Source organism: Pavona decussata, unplaced genomic scaffold (assembly GCF_977016875.1).
Source record: "Pavona decussata unplaced genomic scaffold, jaPavDecu1.1 SCAFFOLD_237, whole genome shotgun sequence".
Classification (NCBI taxonomy): domain Eukaryota; kingdom Metazoa; phylum Cnidaria; class Anthozoa; order Scleractinia; family Agariciidae; genus Pavona; species Pavona decussata.
Genome location: NW_028145642.1, coordinates 1425100 through 1440000, shown reverse-complemented (window position 1 = coordinate 1440000; position 14901 = coordinate 1425100). Strand labels below are relative to the sequence as shown.

The 14901-nt window shown below is 43.0% G+C and overlaps 1 protein-coding gene across 1 annotated transcript in view; it reads right to left on the bottom strand.

The window, feature by feature from the left end:
- Positions 1-2811, bottom strand: part of LOC146457825 (uncharacterized) — a 4560-nt gene extending 1749 nt beyond the window's left edge. The window contains exons 1-2 of the mRNA XM_085091558.1: positions 810-2811; positions 1-569 (exon numbers count right to left, since the gene is read on the bottom strand). The exon at positions 1-569 is cut by the window's left edge and continues 1749 nt beyond it. Coding sequence (XP_084947684.1) covers positions 1-569; positions 810-2811 — 2571 coding nt within the window. The remainder of the gene's footprint in view (positions 570-809) is intronic.
- Between the last annotated feature and the right edge of the window lie 12090 nt (positions 2812-14901).

Sequence of the window (14901 nt, the reverse complement as noted above, 5' to 3'; positions counted from 1 at the left end):
CCACTGGTCTGGGTGAGACCCGTCTCGCACCATGGCTATACGATTGGCCACGAACGTGTGGAACCGCTTGTTCTCATTCTTTATGTAACGCAACACAGACGTGCCGTCCGTCCAGAAGGTTGACGCATCGGTTAGCGTCAATTCGAGCTCTCTCTTCAAAACTTTATCCAAACGGACCGAAACTGTTGGGGCCGAAAGCTCTAACCGTGGAACTGTTACTTGCTTGAGGGGCACCAGGCGTGACTTCCCTTGAAGAATGGTACAGTGAATTCTGCCTCTGCTATCAACCAGACGTAGATAAAAAACTGATCCGAAACCAATTTCCGAAGCATCCGAAAAGTGGTGAAGCTTACTGGATGCGATGTCCTTAGAGTTGGCTGGTTTAAGGCAGCGATCTATCGTAAGCTGTGACAGCTTAGGGAGGTCCACTAGCCATCCTTGCCAACGTATGCCGTGTTCTGTAGGCACTTCGTCGTCCCAACCCAACTTTAAGCGACATAGGTCCTGCAAAATCTTCTTAGCAGTCAAGACGAAGGGTGCAACGAAACCAAAGGGGTCAAAGATTGATCCTACCACAGACAAAATGCCTATACAGGTAGGGAGCTTGGACTTGAGATTAACATCAAAACCGAATGTGTCGCTCTCTATTCGCCACTGGACACCAAGTGCGCGTTCGACTGGTAACTGCTCTTTCTGAAGGTCTAGCTTCTTGATTTCTTGTACGCGCTCTTTCACAGGAATGCTTTCTAGAACTTCTCGGCTGGAGCTGATCCACTTTGTCAATCAGAAACCTCCCCCCTGCAACAGACTGTACAACTCATTGACATGCGCAATAGCATCCTTAACTGACGGGAGCGACTTAAGGCAGTCATCGACGTAAAAGTTCCGTTTGATTGTATTCGTCACATCAGAGGAGAAGTGCTGGACATTATCATCGGCTGTTTTACGAAGGGCAAAATTGGCACAGGCAGGCGAAGGCACTGCACTGAGCAGATGGACGGTCATCTGGTATTCCGCCAATGCGCGCGACAAATTCCCATCCGGCCACCACAAGAAACGAAGAAACGAACGATCACATTCTGGAACTCTAACTTGGTGGAACATTGCCTCGATGTCCGCCATTACTGCAATGGGTTCCTGACGAAATCTTGTTAGGACACCCAAGAGAGAATTTGTGAGATCTGGTCCTTTCAACATCAGATCATTAAGGGACTTTCCCTTGTACTTTGCCAAACAGTCAAAGACGACACGAACTTTCCCAGGCTTATGCAGATGATAAACTCCATGGTGAGGGATGAACCATGTCTTGCCTTCGCAGGCTGACTGCTTCTGTTGCACAGGAACCCTTTGGACGTAACCTTTTGCGACAATGTCCCGAACAAAGACTTTGTAGTCGTCGAGCAACTTCGGGTTCTTCTCCAACTTCCTCTTCAGCCATACAGAACGCTGTTCTGCTTGAACTCGATTGTTCGGAACTGGATGCTGACGGTTTCTGAAAGGTAAGGCGATTTCGTAAAAGTGTTGTACCATCTGGTGCAGCTCAGTGTCGGCCTTAATAAAGAAATTCAATGAACGAGAACCACAAAGACAACGAGTCAACGGGCCTTTAACCGCCCATCCGACGCTTGTTCGCGAGGGGTAAGGGCTGCCATCTTGACTATGCTTTACTTCCAAAGGATCTAGAACCTCGGGGACGTCACTTGCTATGAGCAGACCAATCTCTGCATCAACTTTGGGCAGGTGCACTCCGCTTAGGTGTGGCCATTTGTCAACGTCATCCTGAGTGGGTATATCCTCTCTCGACACAGGTACGCTGGGTCTTGTGTACAGTAATGGGAGGTCAATGAAAACGTTCTCGTCCAGATCGGAGATGGTAAGATCCGTAACAACAAAACTGTCCACAAGACTGTCCTTCTTTTCCAATCTTGTTAGAGAAATTGTAGTTTTTGGACCACTCACTCCTAGCTGCCTCATCAAGGTCTCGGTGCAAAACGTGGAGGAACTACCGCTGTCCAGAAAGGCGTAGGTGACTGTCGGCGTTTTACTCCCTTTGATCCAGACTTTCACCGGAACCACAGCCATGCCTGTCCTTGAGAGGCATTCATTATTGGCAGTCTTGATTTTTCCATCTGGGTTTACCAAAGCGTTCTGAACGCGCACGACTCCCTCGCGTGCCGACGGATTGGCGGGTGGATTTCCAGCTTGTTGCTTTCGAGCTACAGAGTTCGTGTGTAGGACTGCAGAATGTTTCTTAGTACAGTTAGGAAACGTACACGATTTTCTCCCAGGGCAACTCTTTGCGGCGTGATCACTGGACAGAGAACCAAAGCAGAGGCCTTTGGACTTCAGGAACTCTATTCGGTCCATGTACGGACGATTTCTAAGAGAGATGCAGTTCTCTAGGATGTGACCAGCCTGGCAATATAGACACGATACTTCTCCTACTGAGGGGGGTGTACCACGAGCGGGTGCAAAACCGGTAGGTGCATTCTGGCTACTTCCCACTTGTGCAGCAAAACTAAGTTCTCCGGCTCTTTTCATAAGAGATCCTTTCTGCAAACGGCCGTCTCGCCTATCCAACTTGGGCTTCGTGTCTTCAACAATACTTCCAAACACGGGATTAGTGACTACTCTGGCTTCGTGATCCACGAACTCGACGAAATCGTGGAACCGTATAGCTCTTGTTTCAGTCTCCATGATATTATCGACCAAGCGGCGCCATCTTACTCTCAAATTGAAAGGCAGCTTCAGGACTAGTTTCCTTACAGTGTCTGGTTGTTCAAGCTTGGTCAGGTGACCACTGCCCTCCATGACGTTTTTGCATCTCATAAGAAAAAGGGAGAACCTGTTGAGCCCCACGGCGTCCTCAGCCTTCACTGCGGCCAATTCAAAGCCTTGCTCTTGTACGCAGCTACGACGCAGAAGTCGTTCCCGAACTTCTTTTTCATCAGGCGCCTAGCTTCAGGGTATCCCCTATCAGGAGGGAGAAACTGGCAGCATCTCACGAGCTCCTTTACGTCACCACTAGTAAACTGTTTAAGGTAGTACAGCCTCTCGCTACTGCTCGAAGTTTTGGACTCAATTATGTTCTGAAAGGCTCTGATAAAGGGACCGTACTCCATGGGACTGCCGTCAAAAATAGGAACTTTGGGATGGGGAAGTGAACTTTTCTTTCGTTGCGTCGCAAGCATCTCCACGATCTTGTCCTGTTGTCGCTGTAATGCATTTTGGTGTTGGTGTAACTCCAGCATCTCATGAAAAGCCCTCTCACTAGGCGAAGACAGCGCACCGGACTGATTAGAACCAGAAAGAGAGCCATCATTGTTGGTGACTAACAGACGCTGGGGCCATTCCGGCGCTTCTGGGTTCATAGTGGAGTGACCTTGAGCAACTGGTGCTGACGAAGTTTGTCCTGGATGACTGGTTTCCAACGTGACCGGACTTGGAATGATCAAAGACGGATTAGATTCTGCGCCGGCTGGGTTTGGAACAGCTGAAGGCCGATTCGCGTCCACTTTATCAGGATCTGCAGCAGCTATATGCGGATAAGGATCCATAAACCCAGGACTCGGAAGAACCACGCGCGGATAAGGGTCCACCACAGACGCTAAAGCTTGTTCTCTGGCTTGTGATTTGGCAATTTCAGTCTCCAAAAACAAAAGCTTTTCTTCTTGCTTGAGACGGAACCTCTGCTCTTCTAGAAATTGGCGCTTCTTGAAAACTGCTGCTTCTGCTTTCAACTCTGCAGTACGAGCTGCCTTCTTCGCTCTTACCACGGACAGGGATGAACAACTACTCTCCCGCAAACCACGGCTACAGCTCAAACGCCCGGGTCTTCTTGAAGATTTAGAGGCGAACCGAAAACCACCATTGCTCGCCGAATCATCCAGACTAACTTGAGAGATCAACCAAACCGCTTCTTCAGTTCTTATGATCCATTCTTGGACCCGCCGGGAAAAGTCGTCCCTTCGTACAACCTCACGATCAAAAGATTCTTGGCACCTTGCGATGCAAGTCCCGTCTTGAACGTACGATAAGTCAAAAATGTGCGCTTCTTTAAAGGCCTCGAAAGCAGCGGTAAAATCGGTTAACTTCTCCTTCACGAGATCAATGTTCTCCTTGTTTGAGAGCAACGCATCGATTTCATTCAACCTGGCGGTAACAGTCGATAAGTGGCCTGATCTGGAATTCTTGAGGCGAAGAAGCTTTTCGTTCAAGACATCTTCACCAACTGCCGACATCGCAACTTGAATAACTCGGGTGTAACAAATTTTTCACGATGTAATGACTACAACGGGAAAGGAAACTCCAGCATTCCGTAATAATAACACGCTTTATTAAAAGAACGACAAACGAAAACTGCCTCCAAATGATGCGGCGAAGAAACTGCTAAGCAGCGTAGCGATGAAGTGAGGCGGTGAAGTGAAGCGAAGCGGTTAAAACTAGAACAAAACAAGCAAACAAAACGTTACAAAATGAACTAGCGCAAATAGATGGCGCGAAGGAAAAACCGACACTTACATTTGTTGCAGAGCTGGGCAAACCAAAGTAACTGGAAAAAACCGACTGTCCTGAATCATATAGCGGACGAACAAACTTGTAGGTTGACAAACTGCTCTCGGGGTGAAGAGATATACTAACACTAAAACGGCAAAAAATTCTATATAAACTGCCAAAACTTGTGAACAAAAATGTGAATAAATAACACTAAATTACGCAACTACAAATACCGCACGCACGAGATATAGACAAGAACATTCCTACACAAAATAACACAATAACCTAAATAACTACGCGTTTAGTTTCTACACCTTGTCTTCTCACACTTGTTTCAGGCACTTAGCCGCTTTCACAAGGGTGCTACCGTTATCCAAGTAGATTACTCTGGGACGTCCTCACCTGGCAATGGGCCGCTTGAGGCACAGCAGGAAAGCGCTGGTTTTTAGGCTTGGCACCAGCCCGAGGTGAACTACGAGGGACAAACTACAGGAGAAGATCACCAAGTATGCTTTTCCTTGTCATCGAAGAGTCAGCTTGTAGAGGATTGGGCCTGCAAAATCCATCTCTATGACTTCAAATGCTGCCCGGCCAAGGGTACAGTCACTGGGCATTGGTCCGGGGGTGTTGTTGTTGAAGGTGGTGCTGTAAACTGTTTACAGCTCCAGCATGTTGATCTAACAGACTTAAGGTTACCATGTACCTTCAGGGGTGGCTTCAGTTTAACGGATGTAGCGACTCAGTTACATCACAGATACCCAAAACCCTATATCAAATTAAATTTTATAGAGCTGCGAATTCAAACATTTTATTGCATTTCCAAGAAAATATATTCCCAGGTTTTCCGTAAAATCGAAACGTGAAGGCACAGATCAAGCTCCAAATGGGGCTTTACGGATTTTGCTTTTTCAAGTTGGCAAACATCAAAAATGCACAGGCGATCCGCTCAGTTTTTCTTCGATTTTTGGCCTTGCCCTTTGTCCTTTGCCTTACTTTTCTTCGAAGCTAGAGCACACTCTGTTTTTGGTACTACACTTGAGATCGGGATGGCTTTCCAAGTGCAATGCGTCCTTATCCTCTTTCGTCACGTGCTGGTATGCACTGTAGTATGAATTATGATTGTCACTGAAGTTGACTTGAATTGCAAAGTTGTCGTCTAAGTACTTTCGTACCTGAAACCATCTCGCCCTCTTTTTCAGTTCAATTGCCATATGAAAATGGTACCGATTCAACTTGTGCTGGTTTCCACTATCAGGTCCCTCAACACATGTAACCCACTGAATAACTTCAATGCCAAAACTGTACCAAGCGTGGAGCACAGCAGCCGAAAAGCATTCTCTTGATGGAAATTTCCTTACATCCGCACGGCTGTACGCAATAAGATACACAATTTGTTGCCCTCCAGCTTCTAAATATTCCAGTTCAGGCATTTCGCTCTTTAGAGCAGTTGCCCCGCATGCTTATAACAGTTTATATGCGCAGGGCCTGGGAACGAGTTAGCTGCAAAAAAAAAAACAAAACAAGGGGTATCGCATGCCTTGTCAGGGAAAAATTATTTCTGCCTTAAAGCTGTGCATCCTATGAAAGTCAGAAGGTGTATTCAATCTCCTAAAAAACAAAAACGTGGATATCTTTGAAAAACCAGAACCTAGTAAAAACAGGAATTTGTTATCAACATGTTTTAGGAAATAATTATACTGAACTCTGTTATCAATGTACCACGAAATGATTCGGACGTACCTTGCGAAGCGCAAAGACCGATTTTACCAACAGTATCTCATTTTCCATTGCACGGTACAATATTTCACAGGTTCTCAAATACAAATACAGGGTAGTTGTTATTTCCTCTCCCCAAGTCAGCCTCCGGCAATGGAGGACAGATGCTGGAATCCTTTCAAATTTGCGTGTTTTACTCTCCCTGTCATTATTGACCCTTTACCTACACCTCCATCCTCCCCCCCTCCCCCCAGGCAAAGTTGAAAACATCTTAGCGAACGTTGTAACGTCTGTCAAACCCTCCCAGTTCAACATTGTTTGGGGGGAAGGGGGGAATTACTGTGAAATTTGCTGCTATCGCGTTGACTGTCCCAGCACTTTCACTTTCGAAAAGTTCTTGGATGACTTCAAGAACTCTTATAGCATTTCCAACAGAAAACACAGGAAAATTGGTCAATATGTCTTCTATAGTGAAAATACCATGACAGTTCTTTACCACATCAACAATTAGTTGGGTTGAGAAACCATGGCTCACAGATTCATCTATTGCTAAACTTTGAAACTTCATTTCTTCAAACACCTCCTCCAAAGCAGATTGAAGATCCTGTCAATCTTTTACAGTGACATTGCGAGTATGCCCTTCAGGTTTCTCTGGGACTTTCAATGTGTCACTCTCAAAAGGCAATGCACAAGCTCCACAAGAGGTGCCTTTGCAATTGCACGAAGCAGTACAGTAGGTACAGCAATTATGTAGCGAATTTAATTGCATAATTGCAGAGACTAATAACTGGTATGCTGCCACCCGTAGACATCCTTGCGACCTGAGAAAGTCCTTGACTTCCTGCTCACTTGGGCCTATTTGCTGACCATGATAGAGTACAATCACATGAGACTGTAATCCAGCTCTCCCAGCTTCCTGGTGTAGGTCTAAAATACTCTGTGCTGCTCCCCACATGATTACATAGCGAATGTCAGGAAAGTTTACTCCAATACACAAAGCAGTGGTACACATCACTATTCGCTTTAAGAGACTTTCTGTCTGTGTCACAGGAAAACACTTAAGCAGAGTTACTTTATTTGTTCCTGCAGCCTGCCATCCAGCTCTTCTTGCAGCTTGCCACTGGTTTCTTGCCGGCAGCGGTGCATTCCTGGCACACAGGGTTCACAACCTTGTAGATGGCTTTTGTCTCGTCATTGATTCTTGCCTCTGGCTCCAAAGCGCCACACCAACAGCAAATTTCTTCAAATTTTCAACATGAGAAATAGAGTGTATCGACCAGGTCAGCGCACGAAACATATTGCCTGACAACGAAGATCGTGCTTAACTCATGATCTTCCGGAATTAATGGAGGCCCACAGCTGTATTGCAGTGCGTCGGTTATTTCACTGAGCTGCTCCATCTGTGCTGCTGTGGGCTTGGTGGCAGCAAATATGCACCTCCATTTCTTGCAGGCAACACATTCAATTGCATCACGAACACGCTCCTTCTTCATAAGATGCTTTGACTTGTCATCAACATTTGACTCTGCAGACGGGCGGTCAATCTCGCTGGTGTTTTGGCCAAACAAATCTTCAAAGGCTTTGTAATGTTCCTTTGAGGCATCTTTGTATTGTGGATCTGGAAGCCACATTAACTTCTTAAACGTGTGCAGCAACGCCCTGGGAGCTTTACACGTAGTGCAACTTTGCAAATCCAGTGCAGCACAAACCACATCAACACCAGACGAGCCTGCCTTGGCTGCCTGCATTAGCATGACAAGTCCCTCTATGCTTTTGACCTGCTGAATGGCTGAATTCACAAGCTGCTGAATGTGAGGAGGAAGGCATTCCACTTTTGACTGAATTTCTTCCAAGGCTTGCTCTTTATGGACCTCAGATGGAGGAGCTTGATTGCACTTCTTGATCTGAAATGAATACTGCCTCGCTCTGAAATGCTTCTTAGACCACGCTTGTAGGTCATCCTTTTTAAGTAATTCAGATTTTTGGCCAATTCCCAATTGTAGAGTGGGACCAATGCCGTGGACAAGCGCAAACTGGCATCTCGCATCCTCGTCAGAAACAGCTTCAAGGATCTTGAACTTCTGTCCTTTGAGAGATAATTTTTCAAAGTGATCTTGAATGAGACCAGTGAGATAGATAGATTATACATGATAAAACTATTCTTAAATCTATTTGTTCTACAAATAGGTACGTTAAAAGCGTGCTTTCTCCTTAAAGCTACAGTACTAAGATTACTTGGCGGCAAAAGGCCATGTAATTTGGGGAGGCTGTTGTCCTTAATCTCATTGAATAGTCTCTCCGTCAGCCATTGGCGCCGTCGATGGAGGGTGGTAATGTTGCACTCTTTAAGAGCCTCTTGGTAGCTTAAGTCTGGGAAAATAATTCTAAGTGCACTGCGCTGAATTTTCTCTAGCTTGTCAGAGAGATACTCAGGCAGACCATTGTGGAAAACTTGGGAAGCATATTCAGACACGGGCCGGATACACGTAGTATAGAAACAAAGTAGCTGCGCAGGATCTCCTTTTGCACGCTTAAGTTGCCTTAACAGATAAAGCCTAGAGGCTCCTTTTGATAACATTCTCTATGTGAGCGTTCCACTTAAGATTGTTTGAAATTGTGAGACCAAGAAGTTTTACCTAGTTACAACCTCTATTGGTTTGTTGTTAATAGTAACTGCTTCGAAGGGATCTACAGACTTTGTGACATTCTTTACGCTAGATTATATGGCCGCCTTCAATTCCCCATCTCTGTCTGCTTTTTTGCAGATTTCCTTCACGTTACAACAACGACGCAGTAGCTTCTCATTGCAAAAGTCCATTTCATTCCTGGCCAATGAGGCTCGATACAGAGCTATGTTGAGTATTTACATGATCCTCTCAGGCGGCACAGATTTCACTCCGAGGAATGGAGGGGCTAGAAGTTGAGCTTGAATGCTGTCTGGGGGAAGGGTGGCCATGTGGTTTACTAGTTTCATCCGTGAGGAGAGCGGTTGGCAAGAAAAATGGCTGCTTGAGTGAGTCGAAGGAACCCCCCAGGACGTAAGGCCCATTTCCATACTTCTCAAGACTTTGTAATGATAGGTGCACACCGCTGACCACATGTATGTTGACACAAGAACCATGAAATCGTGAAAATGAGAGATGAGCGCATCTCGGCGAGAAACAGCTGTGTAGTGCTGTATGACAACGGTGTAACCGGCAGAGCATTCGGTCATGGACAATTCATTGAAAAATTTTGGCTCACCTGGGGCGAATATATGTGGCCATTCCTGTGGATTTGTGATCCTTTGAGGGGCACGTTGATCACCAGGAGACCTCTAGCTTGACTTGTCGCCGGTCTTCACAGATTCAGTGTTAGATTCAGATACAGTGTTAGAGGCGAGCTTGAGCTGGGCCAACTGCAGTTCTACCTGTAACCACTTTATTTCGAGATCTTGCGTCTCCGTGTGAAGTCGAAGTTTGAGCTGGTCTTCGTGACTGGATTAAGGCAGTGAAGTAGCCGTGGCAGATGGTGGCAAAGACACTGACGGCAGAACTCTTTCAGGTTGTTCAAGAATCTCCCCTTGGGCGAGTTTCTGCTTCCCTGGATGATCCGCTAAAAATGGAAGCCCCGATGTTGAGTCTGTTGAAGCTGCTGTCTGTGTGTAAGCATTATGGTTGAATGTTGGCTAGTCTTCACGTCGGTCAGTAAGAAGCGGAGATAGCAAATCCCAGATGTAGTTGTCACTCAAATGGCGAGCAGAATGTGAATGCAAGAATTTTCTCAACATTTGGAAAACAATGATACAAAAAAATACAACGAAGAGGCTAACGAAAGCGATGAACTAGCACTGGCGAGAGAGACATGTGCAATGAAATGAAACTTGATCACGCTAAAACTGTGGTTACGTAATGACAATAGCAATAATTAACCAAAATTTCACTCTGAGCTGGGTAATCTCCAGTCCAAAGCAAGATTAAAACTCTGACTATAAAATTTCCAGGTTGGAGCTCAAGACCAGGGAAATCACCAACATAATCAACTTCATAACCTTAAAATGCCAAAAGAAATAAGACACCCTTTATCACACAATTCAGGGAAACATGGGTGCCTCTAATCAGTTTCTCACACCAACAATGGTTGGAATCATTACCATTTTTGACTTGTCTTGCTTTGTACCTTGCTTGTGTCAAATAAACATTCCACCTTCATCATTCATTTATTCATTTATTATCTTTCATAATTTACCACACGAAAACATTTCTATTCGCGTACAGCCTTGAATTTTGGTGATCCATTCAGTTGCTGTAGTAGACTTTCATATCACAATTAATATTTTTGACTTGTTTTGCTTTGTGCCACGCTTGTGTCAAATAAACATTCCATCTTCGTCATTCATTTGTTATCTTTCATAATTTTCCACACAAAAAGATTTTTATTTGTGTACCACCTTGAATTTCGGTGATCCATTCAGTTGTAGGAGAGTTAGATAAAAAGATATTGATATAGAAATCATTGAGATAAACGAGTGCTTTTTTCTGCCACAGACAGGGCTACAGTCAACAATGAACCAGTTTTGTGTGGAGTAATGTTAAACTGCAAATGTAAAATTGTGTCAGAAAAAAAGAAGAGTGCATCTGAACTACTTTGTTTCAGAAAAGGGTTAGTTAAAGCCTCAGTTATAGTATTTAAAGATCATCTTACCATAAATGGAAATCTCTTCCACTTCAGAGACGAGGGGATGGAGAAAAGGATCTAAGGCACAAGGTCGCTTTTTTGGGGTCATGTAGTTTGGAACAAATCCCACAACATAAACTTCTCCTGTGGAACTCCTTTCTTCTTTGTACATGTTGCCAATGCTGACATCTATTGCACCTTTCAAAATACATACATATGTTCAATAAATTGTTCATTTTACACACATGCCAAGTATTAAAACAGTCACTTGTGCACGCATTGCAAAAGCTTGGAAATTTAAACATGCTCTATTACAAAACAAAGAATCCTTTCGACCTAAAACTTTGAAAAACGTCAAGTTCTTGGAGGGTCTTATATCTGATGAAACTAAAACCTTAGAAGGATAGGTAATTTTTAATTTTGGAGTATGATGACGTCACATGAAAACTGGCAATATTACCACAGATTTACATTTTTTGGAAGCTGTTTTTAATTACACCCAACTGAACATCACATCACTGGGAGACTGGTTATTAAACTTAAAAGAACAATTCAGTATGTTGACCGTTTCACCTACCACAGGTGTGCCTCCCAGGAGAACCCAATGGCTGCCAGCCATCCCAGTGACCAATCAGGGCAATGTTCCTTGGATCCCCACTAGGAAAAACTGGCGTAACAACTTGCCTTTTTCCATATTCTTCACACTTTACTGCGTGATCCTGATCATTACATTTAGGAGATGCCCCTATTTGGTCTGCACTAAAGGTATTTCCGCAGAGATGACATTTACATGGCAACATCCACTTGGAATCAGGAATCAGGATCCCAGAACCATTTTTTTATTTTTCTTAGAATAAACCTTTATTTCAAACACGTACAACACTTAAAGCCACGTACAATACTGACAACACTTTACAATCCTCTTTGATAAATATTACAATCTAAGAAGAAGAGGAGCTTTTATTATATGTATGTATGTATGTGTGTGTGTGTGTGTGTGTGTGTGTGTGTGTGTGTGTGTGTATGTATGTATGTATGTATAATTCTTGACAGAAGTTCAGGCTTCAGGAGTTTTCATCGTTTCTTGCAACAATACTGTTTCGTATGGTTCGAAGTTATCGGACCACACTCATCAGGCAATTTTTAACCTATCAAGAATTATACATTGCTCTTCAATCAAACGAATTGAGCGCTCTACGAAACACATTCTACCCAGAATACAAGTATGTATGCATGGATGTATAAAATAATCTTTTCAATGTTATACCTTTTGATCTTTACGATATGTAAAAATGCTACTCCTCTTTATCGTATCTCTAATACCTGGAACATTTAGGGAGATGATTTTAACATATTTGTTTGTTAGACATCACATCCAATACAAAATGTGCTTTAATAAATACACTCAAAAATATGACGAAAACTAGACAAATAAAACGAAAATATAGAACACAGAACACTTAAAGTGCCCCTAACCCTTCAATTTGTTTTCTTTTGGTAGATTTCCATATCTTTCAAGAACTCATTTTCGAAAAAATTTTTGAGAAATATTGAATCCTTTTTTTTTACGAGCGCTAGAAGTGAAGGCAGTCTTGTCGATATTTTCACCTGTCGTTCGCATTAGTCCCCCACTCGGCCAAATGTGTTCAAATATGGAGCATGATGTAAGAAAAGGACATCGTGCAAAAATATCCGAAGATTGGCGGCAATGCTTCAATTGTAAACAGAGTAAATGGTTGAAAAATGTGTGGTTTTTGGATGCAGCAACTTTTGAAATGGAGAGAAAGGAATCAGCATGCATAAGATTCCTTCTGAATCCTTCTGGTGTCCTTTTCTTACGTTACAGCCAAGAAAGTGTCAAATATCGGACGCTCCTCATTGGCTCATTCCTAATGAGCCCACGAGACAAAAATTTGTCCAGCGGGGCTTAAAGCACGCAAAAATTTAAAAATTTCAGTCACTTTTAGCGCTCGTAAAAAAAAAGGATTCAATACTTCTAAAAAAAAATGTTCGAAAATGAGTTCTTCACAGATATGGAAATCTACCAAAAGAAAACAAATTGAAGGGTTAGGGGCACTTTAAAGTCCGAATTGGGTACTAACCTTCGTAAATGCTCCCACCCATATTTCCCTCCTCTCTGAGTTAATCAACAAGCTAATAAGATTATTTGTAAGGATTACAGTAACGGTAAATTTTTCTCTGTCAATTCAAACATTGTTTTGTCAAGTAAAACAACAAGTTCACTCACAGGTTGTCTAAATTATAGTCACTGAGGATTCGAACAGGATCACCACTCGGCAATGTTTTAACAAAGATTTTGCCATTGATTGTCCAAAAACTCGTCAAAAGCCCACCTTTTTTCATTTTGCTTGCTCTCGATACAAGTCCTCGTCTATAATTCGTCAAGTTTTCGTTGAGAAAGATTCGAGGTTTTTCGGTTCTCACTGCGTTGGCATAACCGGGAAACACATCCGACACTTTAACATTCCTTAACTTAACTCTTTCCTTATATAAACTCGTTTTAATTTTGTGGCTAATAAATTTGACAATAACTGGTTTCGAATTATTGCCACATCGTTTGAGTTTGTGTGTTATTTCAATGTGACTAAGATTAACATTAACATTTAACGCGGTTGCCAATTTTAATACTACCTCTTCCGTCATCGAAGAATAGCAATCATCTGGTATCCCATGAATTTCTAGGCTGTTTTTCCTGGTATACTACTCTAAATCATCGAGCGCTGTGTAGATTGTCCGTCTCTTCCACTTGTTTCTGGAGTTTATCTTTAGTTTGTTGAAGTTCGGTCTTCAGAGTTTTATTAGTTTTTGACGCCTTTTCCAATGATGTTTTTAAAACGCTGACTTCTCTTTCTTTTGACTGAAGGGACAATTTTAACTGTTTTATGTCCTCTCTCAAAGTAGAGTTCTCTTTTAAGATGCTTGTGACCGACTTTTGAAGGTCCGCTAACATGTCACGTATTTCATAAAGTGTTGGTTCTCACTCCGAAGCTGCATCAGATTCTTTATGGTCCGCCATGTTTTCGTTATCTTCTTCGTGGGCATTTGGTTTTTTATTTGGCCATTTAGTGACGTTTGTCTCTTCCTCTGTCGAACCGCGGTCTCCACGTTTGTTTTTCTTGCGAGTCATAGGCCCATTAACCAAAGATTTTTCAGTGAAAGAGAGGAGGGAAGACACTGCTCAAAATTCACGTCCGCTCACACGAGCTCCACCAACGTATACTAAACATGGACCCAGGTCCATGGACCAGCACACCTTGTGGACCCGGTCCATGGATCACCACTAACAAATTTTCGAAGGCATATTTTACCTGTCAATATAATAAAGGATGGACTGCAGACTGAGTATAAAATATAGATTAAATATGGCGTTCAATGTGTAATTCACCTTCTACTTTCTATGTAATTGAGATTTTATGCTTTTACCACCATTGAGTTTTATACGCAATCCATATTTAGTTTTCTTTGCAATCGTTGAGTCTGATTTCTGGTGAGTACACTTTTTTAAACAAATCGTCCAGGCGCAAGCAGAACGAGAAAGACTGGACCAAGTTCCAAGTATTTTTATTACGGGATGTAGAATTCAGAAGACCATTGTTATTCTTTTGGAGTCATATGTTGTCGAAACTAAACTAAACTTTACATGTGCAGTCAAGAAATACGGACAGGTGCCACCACATGAAGTGGGAACAAGATAAAAGGTGGAGGGCCAACTCTGCATAACCAATCTCTTTGGGAAAAACCCTATCCTATTGAACTAAAATTAGAACTCTGCCAAGATGATCATGAGAATAGCAGTCAGTAAACAACAATGTATGTAGTTGCCAAAGTTCAGTAATTATTAGTTTCGTTCTACCTGAACATGGGTAAATTTGTTATTACTTGTAGTCGGTCCACTTGCTGACTCACTTATAAAGTTATAAGGCAAGATTTCCGCACAGCCCTTACATTAATTATGCATACAGTCTTTGTTCAAAGGAAACAATAGGGATAACAATAGTGCGCTGTTGGGAT